The sequence below is a fragment of the Capricornis sumatraensis genome, chromosome 9, assembly GCF_032405125.1.
Source record: "Capricornis sumatraensis isolate serow.1 chromosome 9, serow.2, whole genome shotgun sequence".
NCBI classification, from domain to species: Eukaryota; Metazoa; Chordata; class Mammalia; order Artiodactyla; family Bovidae; genus Capricornis; species Capricornis sumatraensis.
In genome coordinates, this window is record NC_091077.1 from 19,622,890 (window position 1) to 19,650,407 (window position 27,518).

Below are 27,518 nucleotides of genomic sequence, written 5' to 3' on the forward strand. Positions count from 1 at the left end.
TCCAGCACCGCAGTTCAAAAGCATCAATTCTTTGGTGCTCAGCCTTCTTCACAGTCCAACTCTCACATCCATACATGACCACAGGAAAAACCATAGCCTTGACTAGACGGACCTTTGTTGGCAATGTAATGTCTCTGCTTTTGAATATGCTATCTAGATTGGTCATAACTTTCCTTCCAAGGAGCAAGCATCTTTTAATTTCATGGCTGCAATCACCATCTGCAGTATCTTAGCAGCTCCTTATGAACCTGTGTGTCTGTTTTTTTCAGCTTGATTGAAATATATTTGACATATAACATTGTGTAGGTTTCCAGTGAGTATCTTGATGATTTGATATATTTTATATGCTTTAAGATGATTATCACAATAAGGTTGACACATCCATTACCTCACATAGTAACTTTGTGTGTGTGTGTGTGTGTGTGTGTGTGTGTGTGTAGTAACAACATTTAAGATATATGCTTAGCATCTTTCAAGTATACAGTACAGGGACATCCCTGGTGGTCCAGTGGTTAAGACTTTGCCTTCCAATGCAGTGGGAGCAAGTTCCATCCCTGGTGGGCAGCTAAGATCCCACATGCCTCTCAGCCAAAAAAACAAAATATAAATAACAAAAGCAATATTGTAACAAATTCAAAAAAGACTTTATAAAAAAAGACTAAATGGGGGGATAAAAACTCAAGTGTAACAGTACAGTCTTGTTAACTAATCACCATGGTGTACCTTACATTCCCAGAACTTATGCATCTTATAGCTGGAACTCTCTACCCTTCGACTAACATCTCTCCCTTTCCTTCACCTCCCCATCAGCCTCTGGCAACCACCATTCTACTCTTGGGGTTCTATGAATGTGGTTATTTTACATAACTGAGATCATTCAGCATTTGTCTTTTTCTGCCTGAGATGGAAAAGAATCTGCCTGCAATGCGGGAGACCTGAGTTTGATCCCTGAATCAGGAAGATCCCCTGGAGAAGTGAATGGCTACCCACTCCAGTATTCTTGCCTGGAAAATCCCATGGACGAAGGAACCTGGTGGGCTACAGTGCATGGGGCCACAAAGAGTTGGACACGACTGAGCGACTAACACTTTCACTTTTACTTTACTGAGCATAATGCCCTCAAGTTTCATCCAGATTGTCCCAATTGGCAGGACTGGCCTGCGTGTTATGACTGAGTATATTCCATCATCTATACGCACCACATCTTTATCCTCGCATCTGCAGATGGGCCCTCAGGTTGTCTCCCCGTCTTGGCTATTGTGACTAACCCCGTAATGAATATGGGAGGTCAGATATCTGTTCCAAGATACTGATTTCATTTCCTTTGGACACATACCCAGAAGTGAGATTGCCAGATCATATGGCAGTTCTATTTTTAATTCTTTGGAGGAACCTCTATGTTCCCTAGTGGCTACACCAATTTACATTCCCACCAGCAGCATACGAGGGTTCCCCTTTATCTGCATCCTCACCAACACTTGTTATCTCTTTTTTATGAAGTCATTCTAACAGGTGTGGGTGACATCGCGTGGGTTTTTTAAAAATTATTAGTAGGTTTAAATTTATATATTTCGGACTGTGCTGGCTTTTCTCTAGTTGTGCCAAGTGGGGGCTACTCTCTACTTGGAGTGCATCGTGGACTTCCCCTCGCAGAAGCTCCTCTTTGTTGCAGAGCACGGGCTCTAGGGCGGGCAGGCTTTAGTAGCTGAGGTATGTGGGCTCAGTATTTTCAGCTTCCGGGCTTTAGAGCACAGGCTCAATAGTTGTGGCACACAGGGTTAGTTTCTCCATGGCCTGTGGGATCTTCCTGGATCAGGGATTGAATCTGTGTTTCCTGTATGCACTGAGCCACCAGGGAAGCCCCTCATTTTAGTTTTGATTTGAATTCTCCTGATCATTAGTGGTGTTGAGTACCTTTTCGTGTGCCTGTTGGCCATTTGTGTATCTTCTTTGGAAAGACATCTATTCAGGTCCTTTGCCTGTTGTTGTGCGTCCATCTCTGCATATCTGTGGTTCTCGGCTCTGTGTCTTGTTCTGTCCATGGTTCTGGTTCTATGTGCTTTCCCTGTCACTTTGTCACTGTCTGTATCTGTGTATTTATGTAGGTGGTGATCTGTCCTTCTTCATCGGTGCCTGTCTATGCCACCCTGCCTGTTTCTCTCTCTGCCTCTGTGTCCACTTTATCATCCTCACAACCAAACAGGGACTAAAGACGGGGCTGGGGAAGAGAGGCCATGGTCAGGCATACAGATAAAGATAATACATCACCAGCCTTCCCTGCATTCCAGTGGTTAAGACTTGACCTCCCAATGTAGAGAGTGTGGGTTCGATGCCTGGTTGGGGAGCTAGGATCCCATATGCCTTGGGGCCAAAAAAACAAGACATAATACAGAAGCAATGCTGTAACGAATCCAATAAAGTTCTTTTTAAAAATAGGTCCTACGTCACACCTGAGTGCTTAGAACTTAATGGAAATTAACACACTGAATAGCCAAACCTGTGAGATGCAGCTAAGACAGTTCTTAAAGGGAAATTCGTAGCCTCCAGATGCATTTATTAGGAAAGGAGAAAAAGTCAAAACAAATGTCACATCAGCATTAGCTGAAGAAATAAAGAAGAGGAGGGGCCCTCAGAGACTGAGTTCCTCTTCACAGGTGGGGAAACTATGGCCAAGGAAATTTAAGCCACTTGCCCAAGTTCACAGCACAAAGTGGTTACAGTGGAGCCAGAATTCAGAACCAGGTTTAGTCGCTCCCAGACCATTGTGCTTCCCCGGTTGCTCAGTGGTAAAGAATTTGCCTACTAATGCAGGAGATCTGGGTTCAATCCCTGGGTTGGGAAGATCCCCTGGAGGAGGACATGGCAACCCACTCTGTTATACCCAAACGCTCTGGGAAACAAATTCACTCAGAAGGACAGCGTGGATTGTGGAATGCAGTTTATTATACCGGTGGGTCCTAGGCAGAGTTTCCTCTTTAGCCAGGGACACTGACTGACTTTTGTGAAAACCTTATATACTTTAAGTGAACATGCTCAAGCCCACATCCCCAAATTCCTTAAACCTAGCCTGGAAAATGTTCAAGGGAGATACAATCAGGTTACAGCCATGATTCATAATCAGAAGGGTCAGTTTGTTATTCATTGTAGCCTACACCAATGGGCCCATAAAGATTACAAAGGTGATTGACTACATAGGGAATTATTACATTCTATCTGGCGAAGGGAAATCTTGGTATAGAATCTGGGGTCTACCAGTCTGGGAGGCCTGTTCGGCCGTAGGTATGTGATCTCCATGGCTACCAGGCACATAGTCCAAAGTTCACTGTGAATGTAAGATGCACTTTACTTCTTTTTCAAGATGGAGTCAGCTCGGCCTCTTCCTTTCCTCCTTCATCACCCGCTCTTGATGCTCTCAACTTCCAGTGTGTGTGTCACTGATCGGAATGTACTGCATTTTAGATTTCCTGGTATATATTTGGGTAAATGAAGTCAGCCTCTGTGATACAAAGTTAACAACACATTGGAGAATACAAAGTCCACATAACAGAATCAGCAGAACAACTACAGCAACGGTTAATATAGTTTGCCACCAATCACCCTTTACCCATGATGGAACAGAAGTCCCCAAAGGAAGATTATCATCAGTCATAGCTTTTACCTGACCTTTCATGTCATCTAGGGTGGCTGATATATTGCCAGATAAATCAGAAATTTATACACAGCATTCAACTTTAACTATAGCACAGGTCCCTCCTTGTGCTGAAACGATGGTTAGTCTCAAGATGATACCGGCAAGTCCTTGTAGCAGCAGGTGATTGTAGAGCTTCACCTCTTCTTCAAGATGATCTTGGCTTCACGGGGATCAGTGGGGTCCTTTTGCATAGTCCACTCGGCGTCCTCCAGGCCTGTGTGGTATGGTGTCTTCACCCTCTTATGGTGGATCCAGGGAGTGATACCTGTACCTTTAACTGCCGTAGGTGTGGTTAGAACAACAGTATATGGACCTTTCCCATGTGGGGCCAAGGAGTCGTGTTTCCAGTCCTTGACCCACACCTGATCACCAGGCACGAACTCGTGAATCTGTTCCCCAAGCGGGAATGGCACCCTTTCTTGTACAAACTTAGTTACCTGATTTATTACCTTACCCAGTTGTTCCATCTGTGTGAAATCTCACCTCCCCTTATCTGTGGCAAGTTTGTTGACACCTGTCTCACTATAGATACACAGAGTAGATAATTTCATAAGGAGAATAACCATGGGAACGCAGGGTTACTCTTAATTTGAGTAAGGCCGCCAGAAGCAAATCCATCCATGAACAGTCAGTCTCTATGATCCATTTTGAAAGTGACTCTTTAAGAGTTCGGTTGGTTCTTTCCACCATTCTGGAACTCTGGGGCCTATATGCCCTATGTAATTTCCACTTGATATTTAGAGCTTTACATATCTGTTGAATTAAGTCGGCTACAAAGCAGGGCCGTTGTCTGATCCTATACTGGTTGGGAACCCGAACCTGGGGATTATTTCTCAAAGCAGACAGCGAGCCACTTCATTTGCTTTTTCAGTTCAGGTGGCGAAGGCCTCCACCCATCCTGAGAAGGTATATACCATGACCAGTAAATAACGATAGTATCGGCAGGGTTTCATCTCACTAAAGTCCACTTCTAAATGTTCAAAGGGTAGAGTGCCTTTTAACTGTATTTCTAGAGGTTTTTTTGTTTATGTCCAGGGGCAGCATTGACCTGTTAGCAAGCAGAACAGTTCCAGGATTCCATTCTATATCAGGAGGAGAGTCGTGGAATTAAGAAATATTTTCCAATTAATTCTTCCATTTTGTCATGTCCCAAGTGAGCTGCCTGGTGAACCTGAGTTACCAGTGTGGGGGCTAATACCTTGGGTACCAGTAACCCTGCCATCCGATAGTTCCCACCAACGTTTTTCATTTTTGGTGGCCCTTTTTGCTTCAGCCAGCTGGTCTTGGGCCAGGGTATACTGTGGGAGAGTCAAGGTTAACTCAGGCACTTTTGAGAGTACAAAGGTTCCCATGGATACCACACTAGCTGCCCCAAATTTCTCAGCCGCACATTTTGCGGCTTTCTCTGCTGGTCGGTTTCCCCGTGCTTGTTGGGTATCTTCCTTTTGGTGACCCCAACAATGCATCACTGCTACCTTTTCAGGTTCCCATACAGTATCTAATAGAGTCAAGATTTCTTCTTTGTTTGTAATGTCCTTTCCGTTGGCTGTCAGAACTCTCTCTTTCTATAAAGCCCCACGTACATGTAAAGTAGCAAAAGCATACCTGGAGTCTGTGTAAATGTTTGTCTTCTTCCCTTTTGACAGCTGGAGGGCCCGAATTAGAGCATACAGTTCAGCCCATTGAACAACCAGTGTGACGGCAGAGAGCGAGCCTCAGCGACGGTTCCTTCCGTGACTACTGCCTATCCCGACAGTCATTGCCCCTGTTTCACCAGGCTGGTGCCGTTGGTGTACAGGACTCAGTCTGGGTCTTGGATTGACTGGTCTCTCAAGTCGGGTCTGCTGGCATAAACTTCTTCTAGGATTTCCTTGCAATCATATGAGGGCCCACCTTCTCCCACAGGAAGGAGAGTGGCTGGATTTAGGGCCTGACAAGGCTCAATAGTAACATGGGGTTTCTCACGTAACAGTTCCTGGCATTGAGTAATCTGGGATGTTGACAGCCATTTATGGGGGTCCCCTAGCAGGAGAGTGTTGACCTCATGGGGGGCTTTTACGATCAAATCTTGGCCCAAAATCAACTTGGTTGCCTCCCGGACCAGTAAGGCAACCGCAGCAACTGCCCGTCAGCATCCCGGCCACCCGGTAGCAATGTTGTCCAGCCGTTTTGAGAAATAAGCCATGGGTCTGTCCCATGCACCCATGGTCTGGGTCAACACTCCCATAGCCACCTTGTCCTTTTCAGTCACGTAAACAGCTTAGCAAGGTCTGGCATGCCCAAGGCTGGTGCTGATGTAATTGTACCGGGTTTGAGTTCTATTACCACTGGGGCTTGTTGTTTTGCAAGCCCCGGTTGGGGCGGGGGAGTGGGGGGTGGGGGAGGGGGTTGTCTTCTGCCTAGACCTCAGGGAATTGTCAAGTTAACTCTCTCTCTCTCTCTCTCTCTCTCTCTCTCTCTCTCTCTCTCTCTCTCTCTCTCGACTGTTTAGCCCATCTGTTTTCCCTTCCAGGAGATGGTGCAACCTCCATTCATCTTGGGTTACCAAGAGGGAGAGTAAATAGGTGGTTGAGCCCACTCAAAGTGTGGGTCTTTCGTGGGGGGAAAAGGCCACTTGTGCCCCCAGTTTAGACAGTAAGTCTCTTCCCAACAAAGGTACTAAGCATTCAGGGATGATACAAATTCATAAGTCACTTGGTGTCCCCTCACCTGACATTTTCGGGATAGGCTTGAGACACAGAGCCTGCATTTATTACCATCTGAGACCCAGTGGCCTCTGGATCTATTGGTGTATAAAGTCTATATGCCTTGCACAGTCTTTCGTAGAACTCAGAGGGTGATTTGGTTTCCCTTTGAATCACTTTGGAGGGTTTTGCCATATTCATAGGTTTTCAGGCCCCCCGCTTGAGGCCTTGTAAAATAGCTACCCCATATCTCTCCAGGGGGCCCCTCCCTTCCTCTGTGTTAGAGTCCCAGTTGGGCCTCTCATCAAGGGCAGCCTGTTCTGCCCACCACTGTGGGTTTACAGTACCCTCAGGTGCCATTTCTCCTAGCCATTTTCTGGCCTCAGTTAGGATCCTGTGTCTTTCTTCAGTGCTGAGACGGGAGACTAGTAGTTGGATTATGTCATCCCATGTAGGGCGGTAGGTTTGAAAAAAATAGTCTCCATCAGTCTAATCATACCTTGTGGCTCCCCTGAGTACGGTGGAGTGTGTCTCTGCCAGTTTAATATATCCGTAGAGGAAAATGGTTGGTAACAATAGGCTACAGGAAGCTGGTGGTAGTGTCCGTCTGCGTCCTGGACCGGGGGCTGTTGTACCTCTCTGAGGGGCAGCTGCAGTGGGGGTTTTTACCCCGTGTTCCTGAGCGGAACGCAGCCTCTGTCTAATTCCTGTTTCCTTCCCCCTTTTCGTCTGTACTCACCGGGAGGGGTGGGTACAGCCTGGGAGGTCCTGCCGAGGTGGAATCCTGGGGGCGTTGACCAGAGGCTCCTACCACCGGGGACGGGAGCCTGCCGGAATGGGGGCGCCACAATCTCCAGGGAAGCTGGTGGAGGAGCAGCGGCTGCTCCAGGAACTTCACCTGGCCCTGGGTAGGGCATTAAGGCGGCGTCCGGTCCTGGTGGAGCACTCGGCGGCGGGTGGGGCAGGTCCTCCCCATCCAAATCCTATAGAATTTCTTTTTTATCACCAGTTAATTTTTGTGTTATTAATATTTTTCCTTTTCCCTTCTGGATACAGAACATCATCCAAGGAGGAGGGTCTTGAGCTAACCCTAGCCATGAGTCAATATATGGATATTGATCCGGGTGTCCCGGCTCTCCTGTGACTACTGCATAGACTGCTTCCACTATTTGTAAGTTCTTGGTGTCCTCTGGTGGCCATCCTACTCCCACAGGGGGCCATTCGACCTCACAGAGCATGTGGAGGCGGTTAGGCTTCATCTTCACCCCATAGTCTCCTCCTAATCCCTTCTTTAAATTTTTAATCCTGCATTCCGATGCAGTTGCCTTAGATTCACTTCCCCCCACCTTGCTTACCTTCTCGGACCTCCTTCTACTCTTCCTTTTCATTCTGTCTACAAAGTTCTCGGTACCCTAAGTACTTCTGTTATTTCCACCCAATGAAACATTTAAATCACCATTCCGCCTCCTTCCTGATTGGGATGAGAAGAGCCTTACCTGCCAGATCCCAGAGGGAGATCTTCACCTGCCGGTCAGTGCGGCCAAACCAGAACACCACGTGGTCCAGGACTGTTTCTCCGTTAACTTTTAAAGTCCATTCTGCCTTGGTGAGCTTCACTGGGTGCAGATGAAAACACAGAAGGGTTAAATATCCCACATCCCAGGCTGTCTCCGGAAAAGCCAATTCGTACTCACTTATGTATCCCCCTCCTTCTAGCCTGACAATTCTGAGGGGGTCAGGAATTTCACAGCAGATGGGACACTTCCTCAGGGAGGGGAGAATATGAGCACACAAAGACCAAGTTTCTTCCCCCCAAATCCCTCTCGCAACCGCCTGTTAATAATTTACCTCAAGACGACGCAGACATCATCTCCTTTGTAACATTCACGGTCACTGTGTTTCCCATTCCCTCGCAGGGGGTTTGATCAGGCTCCCCTCTTCTACCCTGCTGAGTGGGAACCTCCTTACCTGAGTGCTCAACTCCCCTGCTGCCATCCACTATCCACTAATATGAAAGATCCAGGCTTCAAGGAACAGAATCTTTCCAGAAGGGCAAGGCACTTTCTCCCCTCTAGAAGATTTGAGCCGTGAGGCCTTGGAGTAGCCCCAAATGGGACTTGTCTCCTCAAAGTGAGGAGCTCCCCAGGTCAACTGCTTGGAGGGCAGCTATGCTCACCACTATACCACCAACTCACTAAATGTTATAGCCAAACGCTCCGGGAAACAAACTCACTCAGAAGGACAGCGTGGATTGTGGAATGCAGTTTACAACACGGGTCCTAGTCAGGGTTTCCTCCTTAGCCAGGGACACTGACTGACTTTTGTGAAAACCTTATGTACCTTAAGTGTACATGCTCAAGCCCACATCCCCAAATTCCTTAAACCTAGCCTGGAAAATGTTCAAGAGAGATACAATCAGGTTACAGCCATGGTTCATAATCAGAAGGGTCAGCTGGTTATTCATTGTAACCTACACCAATGGGCCCATAAAGATTACAAAGGTGATTGACTACATACGGGATTATTACATTCTTTCTGGCGAAGGGAAATATCGGTATAGAATCTGGTGTCTATCAGTCCGGAAGGCCTATTCGCCCATAGGTATGTGATCTCCATGGCTACCAAGCACATAATCCAGATTTCACCAGGAATGTAAGATGGACTTTCCTTCTTTTTCAAGATGGAGTCAGTTTGGCCTGTTCCTTTCCTCCTTCAACTCCAGTATTATTGCCCGAGAAATCCCATGGACAGAGGAGCCTGGTGGGATACAGTCCATGGGGTCGAAAAGAGTCAGATATGACTGAAGCAACTTAGCACACAGCACAGGCCGACGTTCAAAGACTGTGGGGACTTTTGGCATCACTTGCTTTTGAATTCCATTTTTTAAAATAATTTTATTTTAAAAAATAAAAGAATGTGTCATGAATTTAAAACAAGTGTTTTGTTTTTTTTTGCTGTTGTTATTCTCTCCACTGAGCTTCCAGTTTGCTCAAATTTATTGTAAATAGTACCTCTTGCTCAAAGAGATGTCCCCATCCCCCAGGACAGACTGGCACCTTGCAAACCTGACCCTTGATTCTTAGGTTAAGAGATGTGGGAACTCAGCCTCAGAGACCCTTGGGAACCCACTCTCCAAAAGCAGGACTCGGGGAAAGAAAAACTAGGTAGAAACAGGGTCAAGAAAGGGGTGGGCAGCCCCCTGCCTGTCCTTCCCTTTCCAGGAAGCAATTTTGCAATCCTGACCCCTCCCTTACCCCGCCCCGGCCTGGCTCAGGTCAGCCCCTATCGGGAACAGGTTGTGGGTGGAGACTTCCCTCCAGTTGCTGCCCCTAGCTTAGGCTGGTATAAGGCCACCTTGCTAGACCAAGGGAACCTGGACGGAAAAGAGAGAGGCCACCATGTCCTCTCGGAAGCCAGAGCGAAAACAGAGGTAGGTCCCCACCCGACCCGTCCTGGGCAGAACTGACATGAACACTGCGGAGATATACGGACAGTCTGTCTGATCCACTGAAGTTCCAGGTCCAGACACTGGCCCACAGGCTGGAGCAGACTGACACCCAGGCTGCTCCAAAGGACAGACTCACTCCCGTATGTCGATGTAGAAAATGCATAACGCGAGAGTTGCAAGTTCAGTTTTCTTTGGGACAAAATGAGGACTGCAACCTGGGAAACAGCACCTCAGATAGCTCTGAGCGACTGCTCCACAGAGGCAGGGGTGGGGAGGTCAGTATGGATGTGATTTTGGGAAGGGGGAACACATGCAATCAAGCATATATACATATATATATATTTTGTTTGTTTATTTTTTGGTAGAAGCTTTCTGCTAGTCACAGGGAGCACTCATCACTATGAAGGATTTTAGTGCTTTTCTAGATATAAGGAGATATAAGGACTGGGCTCATAAAACTAGCTCCTGAAAATAGGTACCTGAAGACTTGTCCTGCCAGTTGCCCCCGCCCATTGCCACCTCACACTTCACCCCCAAGCACAGAGTGCCTCATTTCTGCTCTCCACCCTGACCTCCTTTCAGGGGGTGTTGAAAATCAGCAGCACATTATTTAATCCTTGTAGAGGTAGATGGTAGCTGTCAGTTTGTAGCTGACTCATACACACAGCCCAGGAACCCCAAGTGGTCCATGGGTTGTAGCAACCAAGGGTGTTCAGGTGGTCTCTGGTGCTGCTGGGCTTGGGGCAGCACTGCTGGAGGGACCATGAGGAGCAGAAACCCCAGCTGGTTCCCAAGAGGAAACAGTTTTCTGCTTGGGAGAGTCAAGAAAGCTTTGTGGAAAGGAGGGGGCATCGGAGCTGGCACTTTGCAGGGAGAATAAAAGTTTGTGGGCTCTGCCTTCGAAACACGGAGGCAGGGAGATAAGAAATGACCCAGAAAACGAGAGCAGAAGAAATGAGCAAGTTAAACTGCAAATAATTAATAGCGCATTGAGGTTGGACTGGCAATAGGAAAGGGTAGTATTTAAGGATCAGACTAAGAAACTCAGGCTTTTGTAGAATTATAATTCTTCCTGGAACAAGAGTTACTTCTGGCAGCTCCAGGGGGGCAGGAGGAGCAAGGGTGGAAGCTAAAAGAGGAAGTGACTCCATTATTCCAGCCCAGCAAAGCAGTGGCAGGGTCTGGGTTGGTGAGAGTAGAGATGGTAAGAAGCAGGCAGATTCTGGGTGTATTTTTATCTTGCTGGGTATCTAATATCTTAATTTTGACTTATTAAGCTCTTTTTTGTCATTGCCTGCAGCCTGGTGGGCTGGGACTCCCATCTTTCTAGACTCTTCCTGTTGCTGCTATTTGTAGTCTCAGCCCAGGGGGTCACCCCAAATCCTGAAGCCTGTCTGGTGTCCTCCTCGGTCAATGGCAGCTCCATCTCCTGCCAGCCACCTGCCCAAATCCCCCACAGCCTCCCAGCTGACACCATCTTTCTGGCCGTGGAGTTCTTCAACCTGACTCAGCTGCCTGCCGACTTCCTCCAGGGGGTCCCTAACCTCCAGGAACTCCACCTTTCCAGCAATGGACTGGAGGACCTCTCCCCCAAGTTCCTGCTGCCCGTGCCCCAACTAAAGGTGCTCGACCTGACCCGCAATTCCCTGACCCGGCTGCCCCCTGGCCTCTTCCGGATCTCAGCTGCCCTCTGCACCCTGGTGCTGAAGGGAAACCAGCTGAAGTTTCTGGAAGCTTCATGGCTGCACGGCCTGAAAGCCCTACGTCATCTAGACCTGTCTGAGAACAATCTCCACTCCCTGCCCCCTGGGCTCCTGGAGAATTTCCCCGACCTGCTCACCCTTGACCTTAGCAATAACTACCTGCAGACATTGCCCCCTGACCTTCTGAAGGGCCCCTTGAACTTGGAACGGCTGCATCTGGAGGGCAATAGACTGCGGGTGCTCGGAGAGGGCCTTCTGGCACCCCAGCCAAAACTGCGCTACCTCTTCCTGAATGACAACAGGCTGGCCTCGGTGGCAGCCGGCGCCTTCCGAGGTCTGCAGAAATTGGACATGCTGGATCTCTCCAACAACTTGCTGACCACAGTGCCCACGGGCCTCTGGACCTCCCTGGGGAAGGCTGCCAAGAACCTGAAGGACGGCTTTGACATTTCTAGTAACCCCTGGATCTGTGACCAGAACCTGGCTGATCTCTATCGTTGGCTGGTAGCCAATGAAGATAAGATGTTCTTCCGGAACCATACACGCTGTTCCGGCCCTGAGGCCTTGCAGGGCCAGAGGCTCCTGGCTGTGGCTGAGTCCCATTGAAGCCCAGGGCAGGGACTGGGGCTGGGCTGGGGAGACAAGTCTTCATAGGCCAGTGCACCCCACTTAGCAAATAATCCCCCTTTCTAAGGATGAGACTGGGCTTCCCATAGTTTTTGGAATCTGTTTTGTCCAGGCTTCCGGAAACATGCCTTGAAACTTCTTTCCTTCCTTATTGCCTTTGCTCACGCTGTATCCTTTTCCAGAAATTTCTTTCCCCCTATCTCTCAGACCTCTTGGTCTCTGGCTCCTCCAGCCTGCCCTGGCCCCACACTGAAGTTGTCTCAATATGGCTCTGTCTCCCCACTTTGTGTGTGGTTTTCTGAGTGCAGGACCTTGGACTGGATTTCCTTTTACCCAGCATCACTCAGCTTGGAGTCAGACTGTATTGTTGTTAAGCCCTATCTGACTCTATGACCCATGGGCTGTAGCACACCAGGCTTCTCTGTCCTCCACAATCTCCTGGAGTTTGCTCAAATTCATGTCTATTGAGTCAGTGATGCTATCTAATAACCAGATCATCCTCTGCTTCCCCCTTCTTCTCTTGCCCTCAATCTTTCCTAGTATCAGGGTCTTTTCCAAAGAGTTGGCTCTTTGCATCAGATGGAGTTTAACTAATAAATAATTGTTGAACAGAAGTGGATGGTTTCACTGTGCTCCTTGCATCTCTCAAGTAAAATTCCTAGGTCTCCAGGATGCAGAAGGAGGAAAGGAGAGGTATGCCATGAAATCCCAAATGGATAACCATTGGGATTTGACCTCCTCCTCCCCTCCCCATCCCTGGACTTAACTGGAAATAAAACCTTGACCATTGCCCAGGGTGTCATTTTACCAGTGGATTCCTGCCAAAGCTTGTGTCCTGGGGAAGGTTTAAATTAAACCTGATTGCTTCAGGGCTCCAAACAATTTTTCACACTGGCCTGTGATAACCGGAGAGGGGTAGCTGCCCAAGGCAAGCATGGGAAGGCTGGATGGGGCTGAACAAATGGGCAGGGGCCCGGGGACTGTGTTTTCACAGCTCTGGAACCTCAGGGCCGCATGCCAACACAATGTTGTGTATGGTGGGGCTCGAGATCAGACTGGGGGGTCCCTGGGATGTTTGGGGCATGCTCTTGTTTTGCATCTCCTTGGGAGGAGGGTCATGCCCACCTGGGTGGTCCTTCCAGGTGTGGGTGGTCATTCCAACTGTGGCAACGAACGCCAGGGTTCTGGAGGCTGGCAGAGCTGGGATTGAATCAGATCCCTCAATCGCTAGGTGAGCCAAGGCAAGTGGTTTAAACATTTTTATTTTTTGGCAGCGCTGCGCGGCTTTGGGATGTTTGCTCCCTTACCAGGGATTGAACTCGGGCACTCTGCAGGGAAAGTGCGGAGTCCTAACCACTGGACTGCTAGGGAATTTCCTGATTTAAGCATTCTGATCCTCACTTTGCTCATCTGTAAGATGGGCATCGAAAGGAATGAGCCGACCTCTCTCCTGGCTTAGTTTAAGTGGCAGATTTTTAAAAGCAAAAAGAAAGACCTTGAGGACTTGCCCAAGGTCACTGGGTGAAGAGGTTGGGGGGCTGTGCTGGCCCTCCACCGTCTCTGGAGCAACAGCAGTGAGGGCCAAGGAAAGTAGCTCAATTCTTGTGTAGCCAGCGTCCCCAAGTTGCTATGACAACTGCGGGGCGCTCTGGGAGCCCCTGGATAGAGCTGGGGGCCGGGAGCCCCGCCCCGGGCACGCCCCGGCATGGCCTCTCTCCATTGGTCAGTCCCCCGCGGCCCCGCCCCCAAGTCGCTATAAGGCGGGCGGGGCAGACTGGGGGCGGAGACTGGAGTCCGAGTCTAGGGTCTGTGGCTGAACCTGGGGGCTGAAGCTGAACGCGCCCAGGTGAGTGCCGCTCAGGCGGCATCCAGGACTGCCCAGCAGATCCGCGGGGCCCCCAGTGAGTGGGTGGACGGGCTAGAGTCCAGCGGCTTGCTAAGCGGTGGGGTGTGATAGGCCGCAGCAGGTGGCTGAGACCCTTGTCCCAGTTGGCAAAAGCTCAGGACCCTGTTGGGCGAGGACTAGGGCTCTGAGGGTGCAGGGGTGGGGACAGGGGAAGAACTGCAGGCGGGGAGTCTGAGGTCGAACTCTCTCTCTGAGCCTACTTAGCTGAGTGACCTTGGGCCCAGCATGGACCTTTTGTGTGCCTCAGTTTCCCTGAGTGTCAGACTGGACTGTGAGTTTTCTGGTATTCTGTGGCTCCCACTCCACCTGCATCCCTGCTGGGGGCTGCTTGCACGATTCCATCCCTGGGCTGGGGGTAACAGGGATCTCCTTCACTTTGCAGAGGAGAAAGCAGCCCACACAGGTGAAGGCACTTGCCCAAAGTCACACAGCAGGTAATGGCAGGAAGGACTCGATCTTAGGTGTCTCTCCCCACAGAGCCCATGCTTTGAATCACTAACATGCCCCCATCCTGCCAGAGGCTTTCTGAAGTGAAAGTGTTAGTCACTCAGTCGTGTCTGACTCTTTGCAATCCCATGGACTATAGCCCGCCAGCCTCCTCTGTCCATGGAATTCTCCAGGCAAGAATGCTGGAGTGGGTAGCCATTCCCTTCTCCAGGGGATCTTCCCGACCCAGCAGGTCTCCCGAATTGTGGGCAGATTCTCTACCATCTGAGTCACCTGGGAAGTACACACCTACTGTGTGCAGTGCCCCGTGCATGCATTGTCCCTGCCCAGGATGCTCTGAGGTAGGTATCATCATTTTCGCACGTTGTAGATGAGGAAACTGAGACCTCAAGAGGAGACGAGACTTGCCTGGGTCACCAAGCCCAGCTGGACAGAACCCAGGGTCTGGGTGGGAGCTGGGAGGGCTGGCGTGCAAGGGCCTGTCACTCTGTCCTGCCTCCCAGGGTGAACCTGTTTGCAGTAGGCATGTCAGAAGACGAGGGGGCTCAGGCCCCCGGACCCAGCTTGTCGGAGCAGGATCAGCAGGTGAGGGGTTGTGTCTCCCACGGAGCTCAGCTCAGGAGAGGGTAGGGGGACAGCCCCTCAGGGGACAGTTTCAGACTGAGTCACCCTCCTTGCTTTGAGCACCTTACTCTGAGGGCATTTTGGACCATAGCTGAGGGAGGCCCATTCTACCCATTTCCGAGAGGGGCAAAGTGAAGCCCAGGGAGGAGAGTCTTTCCAGACACTCCCAGCCAGTTTACCTGGCCTCTGCTCAACCCTCTCCCTCTCTCTGCCTGTATCTCTCCGTTTCTGTGTCCACCATCATGGCACTCTCAACAAAACAATAACAACAACAATAACAGTATCAATCACAGCATGCAGTCTGCATCATTCACTGGTCCAAGCGCTTCATATACAATGACTCCTTGAATCCCCTTCACAGCCCTAGAAGCCCATTTCACAGATAAGGAGACGGAGGCACAGAGCAGTTCACATAGTTGCCCAAGTTCATACAGCTTGAAAGCATCAGAACCAGAACTGAACTCAGATGGTCCAGAGGCTATGCCCTTTGTGTGTGTGTGTGTGTGTGTCTGTGTCTGTGTGTGCACACACACACGCATGTGTGTTCAGTTGTGTCCAACTTTTTGTGACACCATGGACTGTAGCCTGCCAGGCTTCTGGAGCAGACCAATTCCTTCAGAACTAGTCCTGCTGTGTGTCTGCTGTTGAGAACTAGAGCCCTAAACACCTGCATGAGGGTCTCCATTGCCTGCAGGCAGCTGCGCTCAATACACTTCCTCTCCCCCTCATCCTGGCCCAGAGAGGGTGAGCAGGCTCTCCAGCTGGTGGCTGAGCCCCCCACCTCCACCTGGAACCCCTCTGATGCCACCCCTTCCTGCAGAGCGCGGTGCAGCGCGTGGCTGCCCTTCCCCTGATCAGGGCCACGTGCACCGCAGTCTCCGAGGCTTACAGCGCCGCCAAGGACAGACACCCACTGCTGGGCTCCGCCTGCCGCCTGGCTGAGCACTGCGTGTGTGACCTGACCACCCGAGCCCTGGACCATGCCCAGCCACTGCTCAGCCACCTGCAGCCCCAGCGTGAGTTCCCCTGGCTGGTGTCCTGAGTCCTGTGCTTTTCCCACTGCCCTGCTCTCTCACGCTCCACAACAAGGAACCCCCTGAGTTGAATGTGCCTCCGCAGTTCTTTTTTCTTTTTGGCTATACCCCTCATCTTGTGAGGTCTTAGTTCCCTGACCAGGGATCAAACTTGCACCCCCTGCAATGGAGGGATAGAGTCTTAACCACTGCACTTCCCCAGGGAAGTCCTGCTGCACAGTCTTGCCTAAATTGTGTGCCTTTCGTCTGTCTGCCTGTCTGTCCCCACCCGCCTGTGTCACCCTCTCTGGGTCGTTCTGCCTGTGCCATCTTCCCCTGTTCGTTTCCCATCTTCCCTCCTGGTCCCCTCTTATTTGTCCCTCTGTGGTTTGATCACCTGGCCACCTGCCCTTAGCTGTTTCTGTGTCTGACCCTTCGGTTCCCATTTGTCTGTCTCTCTGTCCTCCTCCCTTTGACTAGCCTGATGTGCCTTGGGCCCCTCTGCCTGTCCAATCCCCCTCCCCTGTCTGCCCATCGGTCCCGGCCCCCACCCATCCTGAGCCTGTAACCAGCTCAGGGGGCCAACCCAGGGGTGTGGTGGGGGGCAGAGAGACCCCTGGTCTTACATCTGACTGAGGAAGGGGATCACCTGAGGGTCCCAGCCCGGGGTCTCAGCCTCCCTTCTTCTCAGCTGGCTTGTGTGATCTTGAACCTGCTTGCTGAGGTGTCTGAGCCGGACGTGGGTGAGGAGTCGCTTTGGTGCTGGCGGCACTGATGGCAGGGCAGAGGTGGGAAGGGCGAGAGCGGGGTCCCGCCTGGTGGCCCACCCACAGCCTCAAGGCCCCCAGCCTCTTGCAGTGGACCAGCCAGGGGCCCCTCTCCCTATTTCTTTCCCCCTGTGTGTGTCTCTCTTTTTTCTGCCTCTCCCTCCAGCATCCCCTCCCTCCGTGACTCTCTGTGTGTCCCTAGTTCCCTTGACATCTTCCCAATTCTCACTCCTTGCCTCTCTGCTCCAGTGGCCACAGTGAATGATCTTGCCTGCAGGGGCCTGGACAAGCTGGAAGAGAAACTGCCCTTTCTCCAGCAACCTTCAGAGACGGTAACCCCCCAGCACCGCTAGATCGTGTGGGAACCTATGTGGGGGCGGTGGAGGTGGGAGTGAGAAATGCAGGCTCCTCCCAGACCCGACCTCAGCACCTGGGCCAGGACCCAGTCAGACTTCAGTCAATTTGAGACAACACCAGCCAGATGAAAATTAGGTGTCAATTAGAGACCCATGTTTTCTGAGCATTTAATATGTGCCAGCTGGTGCTAAGCCTCCCTTCAACAACCCCATGAGGGACAGACCTGATTTTCCCCCATTTTATAAAAGGGGTGGGACTTCCCCGGTGGCCTAGTGGTTAAGACTTCTCCTTCCAATGCAGGGGGTGTGGGTTTGATCCTGGGTTGGGGAGCTGAGATCCCACATGCCTCCTGACCAAAAAACCAAACCATAAACAGAAGCAATACTATAACACATTCAATAAAGACTTTTAAAATGGTCCACATTAAAAAAAAATCTTAAAGAGGGGGGAAATAGTGGCCCAGAGCCAGGCAAGGGCCAAGGGTCCTTGCCTCACAGCCCGCCGGAGCTGGGGGCAACGGAAGGGAGACCAAGGCTGATAGCACCTGGAGCTCGGCCCCTCCTGCCAGGTGGTGACCTCAGCCAAGGGTGTGGTGGCCAGCAGCGTGACAGGCATGGTGGGCCTGGCCCGGCAGGGCCGCCGCTGGAGTGTGGAGCTGAAGCGATCCGTGAGCCATGCCATGGATGTCGTGCTGGAAAAGTCAGAGGAGCTGGTGGACCACTTCCTGCCCATGACTGAGGAGGAGCTCGGTAAGGCCAGCAGGCTCCCCATTTGCCCCTGAATCCTCCTGCCCAGGGCCCACCTCTAGAGACTACAGATCGGAGGGTCCCAGACTCACCCAAGGCCACACAGCAGGTCAGCAGGGAACACAGGGTTCCAGTCCACTTCCATGGCTCCTGGCCCACATCCTAGAAGAGATCTGACCGCCCAGACCCTCAAGGGTGTACTGGACTTACAGACTGCAGGGCCACAGTCTCAAACTGGTGGCCCTCCAGACCGTGCCGCTCCATATTGCAGTATTTGGCCTGTGCAGTGCCTTTAAAATGGTTGAATTCATCACATTCATCTAAAAAACAGATTTCTGGGGACTTCCCCTGGTGGTCAAGTGGTTAAGAATCCGCCTTGAAGTGCAGGGGACACAGGTTTGATCCCTGGTCAGGGACTAAGATCCCACATGCCTCAGGGCAACTGAGCCCGCATGATGCAACTAAGACCCAAGGCAGCCAAATAAATAAATATACATAAAAATTAAAGTCATATTTTGGGGATTTCCCCAGTGGTCCAGTGGTTAACACTCTGCCTTCCAGCTCAGATTTGATCCCTGGTCAGGGAGGTGAGATCCCACAAGCTGTATGCTATGACAAAAAAAAAAAAGTCAGATTTTTGCCCTACAAAACCTGATTTCTGGTATGCCTTAGGGAAAAAAAAACCTTGGGTTGAATAGCGTCCTCCCCTTTACATGGTTTCCTTAGACCCCCACCATTCTCCAAGGTTCTACATCTTGTCTTCAGGCCCTGGACACAATCTGACTTCTCAGGCCTGCTTCATAGCGCTAGAGGTACATGGGGCGTGCTCCCTCCTTGGCAGAAAGGCTGGCGTTATTTTTAAAATTTCCTTTATTTTTTGGCCATGGGGCACAGCATACGGGATCCCAGTTCCCCCACTAGGGACTGAACGCCCCTGCAATGGCAGCAGCAGCAGCAATGGAAGCATGGGATCTGAACCACTGAACCACCAAGCAAATCCCTGTGAGGCATTTTAGAAGCGCCTACTGTGTGCCACGCACTCATAATCAGTTCTTTAATGTTATCAGCCCCATTTACAGATGAGGAAAACCGAGGTAAAGAGACCTAGTATTCGAGTAGACTAGTTTGGTTGCCTCGGTTTGAATCCCAGGTCAGCCTCTTGTACCCTGTGGGACTTCACCTCTCTGTCCCTTGGTTTTCCTCGTCTGTAAATAGAACTAATAATCATGTCTACATCGTAGGGTTTGAGGATGGTCGAGTGAGTTGCTATTGTAGAAGGGAACTATTACTTTGGGAGTCCCCATCCCCACCCCCCTGTCCTGGCCTGCTAATCCACCCAGGAGCAGAGGGCGTGGCCACCGTGACTCCCTTCCCTCTTCTGTCCTCCAGCGGCGCTGGCGGCGGAGGCTGAGGGCCCGGAAGTGGGCTCGGTGGAAGAGCAGCGGAAACATCAGGGTTACTTCGTGCGCCTGGGTTCCCTGTCCACGCGGCTCCGCCACCTGGCGTATGAGCACTCTCTAGGGAAGCTGAGGCAGAAGAAACACCATGCCCAGGACACGCTGGCCCAGCTGCAGGAGACCTTGGAGCTGGTGAGAGCTCTCGGCTCGCCTTCCCTACCCTGTGATGCAGGCCAGCACGCGTGAACTGAGTGCCAGCCAAGTACCTGGTCTTGTGCTAGTCTGAAAGTGGAGGCGGAAGCGTGTATGTGCAGGGCTGGGGCAGAGGAGAGACCCGGGGCTGGAGGCACTCGGTGGGGCTCAAGGCTCAGCCTGGAGAGGCTTGGAGGGGCTTTGTGGAGGAGGGGAAGTAGGAGCTGGAATTCACAGGTGGGTAAGGTAGGCGGAGGGCTTCCCAGGCTCTGCTGGTAATAAAGAACCTACCTGCCAATGCAGGATATGTAAGAGATTTTAGTTTGATCCCTGGGTTGGGAAGATTCCCCTGGTGAAGGGAATGGCTACCCACTCTAGTTTTCTTGCCTGGAGAATTCCGTGGACAGAGTACAGAGGAGCCTGGCGGGCTACAGTCCTCGGCGATGCGAAGAGTCAGATACGACTCGGTGACTTTCATTTTTACCTTTCAGGGTAGATGAAAAAAGTGATGAAGGTACGTCAGGCTCTCTCATCACCAACCCCAATCTTCCCCAGAATTTAGGTCGAGTTCATAACCCAGCTTCTGCCCTCATTGTTCATCCTTCCCTCTCCAGAGGAATATGTTCCCTGGGCTTGATAGGTTCAGATGCCCCCAACCTGCTTCTCCTGTGTCCTTCTCCTCATTTCAGTTGATGGCAACCCTACCCTAACAAGGGCTCAAACCAAAACCTGGGAATCACCCTCAGCTCCCCCTCTTCTCCACTGCCTCTCCCACATCCGACACATCAGCCAGTACTTGTTAACTCTACCTTTAAAGTCTACCCTAAACCCGCGCACATCCTCCTCTTCCTCCACCTGGGTGCAGCCTAGGGGATGACTCACCTGGTCCCGGGTTTCCCATCCTGGATCCCACAGTCTGTCCTTCCTAAAGTAGCCACCAGAGGGCAGCTGTGAGCAGAGCGCACAGCTCTGCTGGAGTCGGCCAGTTTCCTTGCACATAATGTCCTCAACAATAGACTGGGAAAGACGAGAAATCTCTTCAAGAAAATTAGAGATACCAAGCGAACATTTCATGCAAAGATGGACACAATAAAGGAAAGAAATGGTATGGACCTAACAATCAGAAGGTATTAAGAAGAGGTGGCAAGAATACACAAAAGAACTGTACAAAAAGGTCTTCATGAGGCAGATAACCACCATGATGTGATCACTCACCCAGAGCCAGACACCCTGGAACGTGAAGTCAAGTGGATCTTAGGAAGCATCACTACAAACAAAGCTAGTGGAGGTGATGGAATTCCAGCTGAGCTATTTCACATCCTAAAAGATGATGCTATGAAAGTGCTGCACTCAGTTCAGTTCAGTTCAGTCACTCAGTCGTGTCCAACTCTTTGTGACCCCATGAATCGCAGCATGCAGGCCTCCCTGTCCATCACCAACCCCCGGAGTTCACCCAAACTCATGTGCATTGAGTCGGTGATGCCATCCAGCCATCTCATCCTCTGTCATCCCCTTCTCCTCCTGCCCCCAATCCTTCCCAGCATCAGAGTCTTTTCCAATGAGTCAACTCTTCTCATGAGATGGCCAAAGTACTGGAGTTTCAGCTTTAGCATCATTCCTTCCAAAGAAATCCCAGGGTTGATCGCCTTCAGAATGGACTGGTTGGATCTCCTTGCAGTCCAAGGGACTCTCAAGAGTCTTCTCCAACATCACAGTTCAAAAGCATCAATTCTTCGGCGCTCAGCCTTCTTCACAGTCCAACTCTCACATCCATACATGACTACTGGAAAAACCATAGCCTTGACTGGACGGACCTTAGTTGGCAAAGTAATGTCTCTGCTTTTGAATATGCTATCTAGGTTGGTCATAACTTTTCTTCCAAGGAGTAAGCGTCTTTTAATTTCATGGCTGCAGTCACCATCTGCAGTGATTTTGGAGCCCAAAAAAAGAAAGTCTGACATTGTTTCCACTGTTTCCCCATCTATTTCCTATGAAGTGATGGGACCGGATGCCATGATCTTCATTTTCTGAATGTTGAGCTTTAAGCCAACTTTTTTGCAAATTTGGAAAACTCAGCAGTGGCCACAGGACTGGAAAAGGTCAGTTTTCATTCCAATCCCAAAGAAAGTCAATGCCAAAGAATGTTCAAACTACTGCACAGTTGCACTCATCTCACATGCTAACAAAGGAATGCTGAAAATTCTTCAAGCTAAGTTTCAACAGTACGTGAACGGAGAACTTCCAGACGGTCAAGCTGGATTTAGAAAAGTCAGAGGAACCAGAGATCAAATTGCCAACATCTATTGGATCATAGAAAAAGCAAGAGAATTCCAGAAAAACATCTGCTTTATTGACTACGCTAAAGCCTTTGACTGTGTGGATCACAACAAACTGGAAAATTCTGAAAGAGATGGGAATACCAGACTACCTTACCTGCCTCCCTGAGAAATCTGTATGCAGGTCAAGAAGCAACCATTAGAACCGGACATGGAATAACGGACTCATTCAAAATTGGGAAAGGAGTACGTCAAGGCTGTATATTGTCACCCTGCTTAACTTACAGGCAGAGTGAAGTGAAAATGAAAGTCACTCAGTCGTGTCCATCTCTTTGTGACCCCGTGGACTATACAGTCCATGGAATTCTCCAGGCCAGTATACCGGAGTAGGTAGCTGTTCCTTTCTTCAGGGGATCTTCCCAACCCAGGGATTGAACCCAGGTCTCCCATTTTGCAGGCAGATTCTTTACCAGATGAGCCATTGGGGAAGGCCAAGAATACTAGAGTGGGTAGCCTATCTCTTCTCCAGGGGACCTTCCCGACCCAGGAATCAAACTGGGGTCTCCTGCACTGCAAGTCAATTCTTTCCCAACTGAGCTATTAGGGAAGCCCCTAGTAACAGAGTACATCATGCGAAATGTGGGCTGGATGAAGCACAAGCTGGAATCAAGATTGCTGGGAGAAATATCAGTAATCTCAGATATGCCGGTGACACCACCCTTATGGCAGAAAATGAAGAGGAACTACAGAGCCTCTTGATGAAAGTGAAAGAGAGGAGTGAAAAAGCTGGCTTAAAACTCAGTATTCAAAAAACCAAGATCATGGCAGCCAGTCCCATCACTTCATGGCAAATAGATGGGGAAACAATGGACACAGTGACAGACTTAATTTTCTTGGGTTCCAAAATCATGGCAGATGGTCACTGCAGCCATGAAATTAAAATATGCTTGCTCCATGGAAGAAAAGCTATGACCAACCTAGACAGCATATTAAAAAGCAAAGACATTACTTTGCTAACAAAGGTCCATATAGTTAAAGCTATGGTTTTTCCAATAGTCATGTATATATATGAGACCTGGGCCATAAACAATGCTGAGCACCAAAGAATTGATGTTTTTGAACTGTGGTATTGGAGAAGACTCTTGGAGAGTCCCTGGACAGCAAGGAGATCAAACCAGTTAATCCTAAAGGAAATCAGTCCTGAATATTCATTGGAAAGTCTGATGCTGAAGCTGAAGCTCCAATACTTGGGCCACCTGATGTGAAGAACTGACTCATTGGAAAAGACCCTGATGCTGGGAAAGATCAGAGAAGGCAATGGCACTCCACTCCAGTACTGTTGCCTGGAAAATCCCATGGATGGAGAAGCCTGGTAGGCTGCAGTCCATGGGGTCGCTGAGGGTTGGAAATGACTGAGCAACTTCACTTTGACTTTTCACTTTCGTGCATTGGAGAAGGAAATGGCAACCCACTCCAGTGTTATTGCCTGGAGAATCCCAGGAACGAGGGAGACTGGTGGGCTGCTGTCTAGGGGGTCGCACAGAGTCGGACACTACTGAAGTGACTTAGCAGCAGCAGCAGCTGGGAAAGATTGAAGGCGGGCGGAGAAGGGAATGACAGAAGATGAGATGGTTAGATGGCATCACTGACTTGATGGCCATGGGTTTGAGCAAGCTCCAGGAGTTGGTCATAGACAGGGAAGCCTGGCATGCTGCAGTCCATGGGGTCGCAAAGAGTCGGACATGACTGAGTAATTGACTGACTGAATGTCCTCAAGGTTCAGCCCTGTTTTAGCCTGTCAGCGCTTCCTCTTTAAGGTGACATAATACATTCATCCCTTGGAATCTGTGAGAGATTGTTCCAGGACCACCCCCCACGGATACCAAAATCCACAGATGCTCAAACCACTTCTGTAAAATGGCCTAGTACGGTTTGCCCTCTGTATCCCCCGGTTCTGCATCTGTGGGTTCAAGCAACCCCGAATCATGGTTCAATCCACAGCTGCAGGACCCACGAATATGGGGGGTGGACTGTGTTCTGTTGTATGGATGGACCACAGTTTATTTCTATTAATCATCTCATACCTGCCCTGTCCTGTGAACTAAAGGCAAAGTGCCCCCCGTCCTCCAACCAGGACATTCACAGTCCAGTAGGGGGACAAGGGTCATAACGGGAGAGCATGCTGGCTGCTGTGAGACCCAGAGGAGGGGTCTCACACCCAGGCTTGGGGGGCGGGAAGGCTTCTTGGAGGAGGCGACATTTACAATGAAGCGGAGTGAACCTGGCGGGGAGGTGGGTGGCGGGGAGAGTGTGCCCTAGACACCACCTGGGCAGAGGGCCGGCAGTGAGTCTGAGCTTCAGGGGTACCTCAGGTCACAGGTTTTGGCTAAGGTCAGGGAAGAGAATAGATGGGTCAGCCAAGCTGTATCAGCAGGCCATGAAGGTTTGCATCCAGTGCTTTCTGAGGCCAGATCCAGACTGGGGCCCTGGTTCCTCCAACTCTCCAGCCCCTCCAGCTCTGACTATCATGGCCCTGGTTCCACAGATCCACCGTATGCAGTGCGGAGTGACCCCCATCACCCCGGCCCGCCCCGGGAAGGTGCACGAGCTGTGGGAGGACTGGAGCCAGCGCCCCCTAGAGAACGGCCGGAGGCGTCACAGCCAGGTAGGATGGCGTGGGGGATGGGTGGGGGATGGGAGGAGGAGGGGAGGGAAGCGAGTGGGCTCCGGATAGGTCCAGGGCTGCCAGGCTCCAACCAAGTGCTGAGGTCAGCTGACAGCTGGTTGGAGTGTCTGCGGAGAAACTGAGGCAGATGGGGGTACCGGCAGGGGTCCATCTGTGACACCGAGGCCCCGCCCCTCCGCTCCCACCCATCCCCACCCACGCCCCCGGCAGGCGGAGCTGGAGACCCTGGTGCTGTCCCGCAATCTGATGCGGGAGCTGCAGAGTACCGTGGATGCACTGGAGACCAGCGTGCGGGGCCTGCCCCCCAGTGCCCAGGAGAAGGTGGCCGAGGTGAGGCGCAGCGTGGACGCCCTGCAGGCCGCCTTTGCCGACGCCCGCCGCTTCGGAGACTTGCCGGCGGCCGTGTTGGCAGAGGGCCGGGGTAGCATGGCCCGGGCCCACGCGTGCGTGGACGAGCTGCTGGAGCTGGTGGTGCAGGCCATGCCCCTGCCCTGGCTGGTGGGGCCCTTCGCACCCATCCTCGTGGAGAGGCCCGAACCCCCGCCTGACCTGGAGGCCCTGGTGGACGAGGTCGTTGGCGGCCCTGACCCACGCTGGGCGCACCTGGACTGGCCGGCCCAGCAGAAAGCCTGGCAGGCCCAGCACGGGGAGGGAACGGTCCTCTCGGGGAACATTCCCGAGGAGGAACCTGAGCCCCCCAGCCGCCCTAAGCACACTCTGATGCCTGAGCTGGACTTTTGACCCGATGGAGGCCGTCCTGCAGCCCGAGATCCCTGCTGCCCCCTAGCGGCCATGCGTCAGCACTACTAGCCGAAGCATTGGTCTTGGCTCGTGCCTGGAGTTGGGGACCCAACTCTGAATCCTAGACTGAGGTCATTGATGTCAGATCGCCCCCAGTCTTTCCCATATGAGGACTTGAACGTAACTCAGGCTGACTAGCCCCAAGCTGGTTTCACTGGCTGTGGTTCCCATTACTCCACCCTACGAAGCTGATCAAAACTCCCCAGAGGATCACATGTTTTGCCCACGTGATAGAAGCATAGAGGCACATGCTTCTGTCTGGAGCTTTGAAAAGTGAGTGAGTGTCCTTTTCCTCCCCCAGCTTTTCCATCTCAGACTGAGGGGTCCTCAGCTGGACCCGCCACCCCCACATGCTTAACCATTTGGCATTTACTCTCCAGAATAAAGAATATTGGTGTTGTCTAGAGGCCAGTGTTGTCTGCTTGGTGTTGTCCAGAGACCAGTGCCCTCTGTCCCAGCCGAGGTGGGTCTCAGTGGTGGGGTGCTGGGGGCTTCAGAGGTGTGCGACCATATGGCACGAGCTGGGGTTCAAGACTTGAATTATGCCACCCTGATGAGCTTGACCTCCTGTCTGGAGTTCCACTGTGAGTGCCCCACCCACCTGGGTGAAGCATTCAGATGTCTCTTCCTGGAATGGAAGTCATTCACACTTTAGTATAAATGAATGTTTGGGAAACTGCAAGGAGCAGGATCAAGAGGAGGAGGGAGCAGAGGGAGCAGTGGCTCCTATGACCATCTCCCTGTGGCTTCTCTGGCTGCACCGGTCAGAATGGGGGAGACGGAGGCAGGGCAAGGGCCACAGACTAGTCTCGTGGGGGCTCTCCTGTCCTCTGACCGCATTCTTGGCTGGCCCTGAGGCCCCCCTGAGGCCGCTCAGGGTGTTGGGAAACCACAGTCTGATGTGGTAAGGTCAGGGTGACCCCTGGCTTCCCCGGGATCTGGCCCAGGGGTGACTGTGGGAGTCCCAGCCACTTTGCGCCAGCTAGATTCACCTCCTTGCCACTCCTCAGGAACATTCCTGTTGCCCTCAGACCAACTATCCTTACTCCTCACCCTGGCATTTGAGGACTTTCGGTTTCATCCTTGGGACAACTCAGACCCTGCTGTGGTCCCAAGGAGCTGTGCACATCTCCCCACCTCAGGGCCTTTGTTCAGGCTGTGCCTGGAACACCTTCCCACCCGCCCATCTTTCTCTTGGCTGCATCTCATCCATCCTCAAGCCCAGCCCCAGTGCCACCTCCTTCAGGAAGCCTTCCCTGACTCTACTCCTGTGGGATATCTCCAACCCTCCATAGCCCACCTTCTTGGAGCTCCAAGTCCTTTCTATCTGGATATAAACCACAGGCAGCCTTGGCTTCTCTATCCCTGAGAGGCTGGGGGCTCCTGGAGGGCCAAGCTAAGTGAGAATGAGCAGAATAACACATGGAAAGGGCGTGTGGCTGAGGCTTGGCTGTGGGGCATCAGTTTGACTAGAACTGAGGGGAGGGAAAGAGCCTGAGGTAAGTCGTGGAATCTGGGGGAAGAGCACAGTAGTGAAGGCCCTTGGGCTGAGTCCTCGCCTTGCCTACAAATGGATGGATCAACAAGTGAGCCTCTCTGAACCTCAGTTTTCTCCTCTGTGAAATGGGTATGAAAATAGGAGTAAGGCAGCAGTGCTCATGCCTGTGCAAAGGCCCTGGGGCAGGACAGTGCCTTGTGTCCCGGAGGAGCAGTGAGGAGGCCTGTGTGGAGCAGAGTGAGGAGGGGGAGAGAGAGGGAGGAGAGGAGGACAGGGAGGGGATGGGGCAGGAGTTGTGCAGAGTCTTGTGGGTGGTGGGGTAGACTTGGGTTTTTACCCCCAGGGAGGTGGGGAGGAGGGCTGTGGGCAGAGGAGGGACGGGACCTGACCCGGTGTTTATGATCATTTATGTTATTTTTGCTGGGTTGCTCCCTGTTTGCTGCACTGCAGCAGCCCTGTGGGGAGGGGGAGGGGCTCACTCTGGGTTTCTCACCCACGCTTTCCTGCCACCTTTGGGAGCCATTGGCTGGGGAGAGTTTGGGAGATGCCCTTGTTTTGCTCCCCAGCTGTTTGGCAAACACAGTGATGGCTCCAAGGAAACAACCCAGGGGTCATCAGGCCCAGTGGCTAGACCCTCCCTCCTCCCAGCTTAGTG

General features: G+C 51.5%; 2 protein-coding genes and 1 long non-coding RNA gene across 4 annotated transcripts; 2 read left to right on the forward strand and 1 right to left on the reverse strand.

Annotated features, from left to right (window-relative positions):
- Positions 1-2,937: 2,937 nt before the first annotated feature.
- Positions 2,938-8,183, reverse strand: LOC138085754 (uncharacterized). The gene is made up of 3 exons (XR_011145382.1): positions 8,070-8,183; positions 7,872-7,991; positions 2,938-3,496 (listed from the first exon to the last, which is right to left on the reverse strand). It is a non-coding gene; the product is annotated as an uncharacterized lncRNA (long non-coding RNA).
- A 1,503-nt stretch (positions 8,184-9,686) lies between these two features.
- LRG1 (leucine rich alpha-2-glycoprotein 1) lies at positions 9,687-12,750 on the forward strand. Its single transcript, XM_068979674.1, has 2 exons — positions 9,687-9,805; positions 11,124-12,750. Exons 1-2 carry the CDS (start codon positions 9,774-9,776, stop codon positions 12,130-12,132), a joined length of 1,041 nt encoding a protein of 346 aa, XP_068835775.1. The 5' UTR covers positions 9,687-9,773; the 3' UTR covers positions 12,133-12,750.
- A 1,205-nt stretch (positions 12,751-13,955) lies between these two features.
- Positions 13,956-25,698, forward strand: PLIN5 (perilipin 5). Of its 2 annotated transcripts, XM_068980784.1 has the most exons (9): positions 13,961-13,999; positions 14,442-14,493; positions 15,010-15,091; positions 15,951-16,146; positions 17,160-17,242; positions 17,836-18,016; positions 19,403-19,602; positions 24,424-24,543; positions 24,775-25,698. In XM_068980784.1, the coding sequence occupies exons 3-9, from the start codon at positions 15,032-15,034 to the stop codon at positions 25,303-25,305; spliced, it is 1,371 nt and encodes a 456-aa protein (XP_068836885.1). In that variant the 5' UTR covers positions 13,961-13,999; positions 14,442-14,493; positions 15,010-15,031; the 3' UTR covers positions 25,306-25,698. The 2 variants fall into 2 exon arrangements, with proteins under 2 accessions (XP_068836884.1, XP_068836885.1); XM_068980783.1 differs by having other exon boundaries at positions 13,956-13,999; positions 14,442-15,091.
- Positions 25,699-27,518: the final 1,820 nt, after the last annotated feature.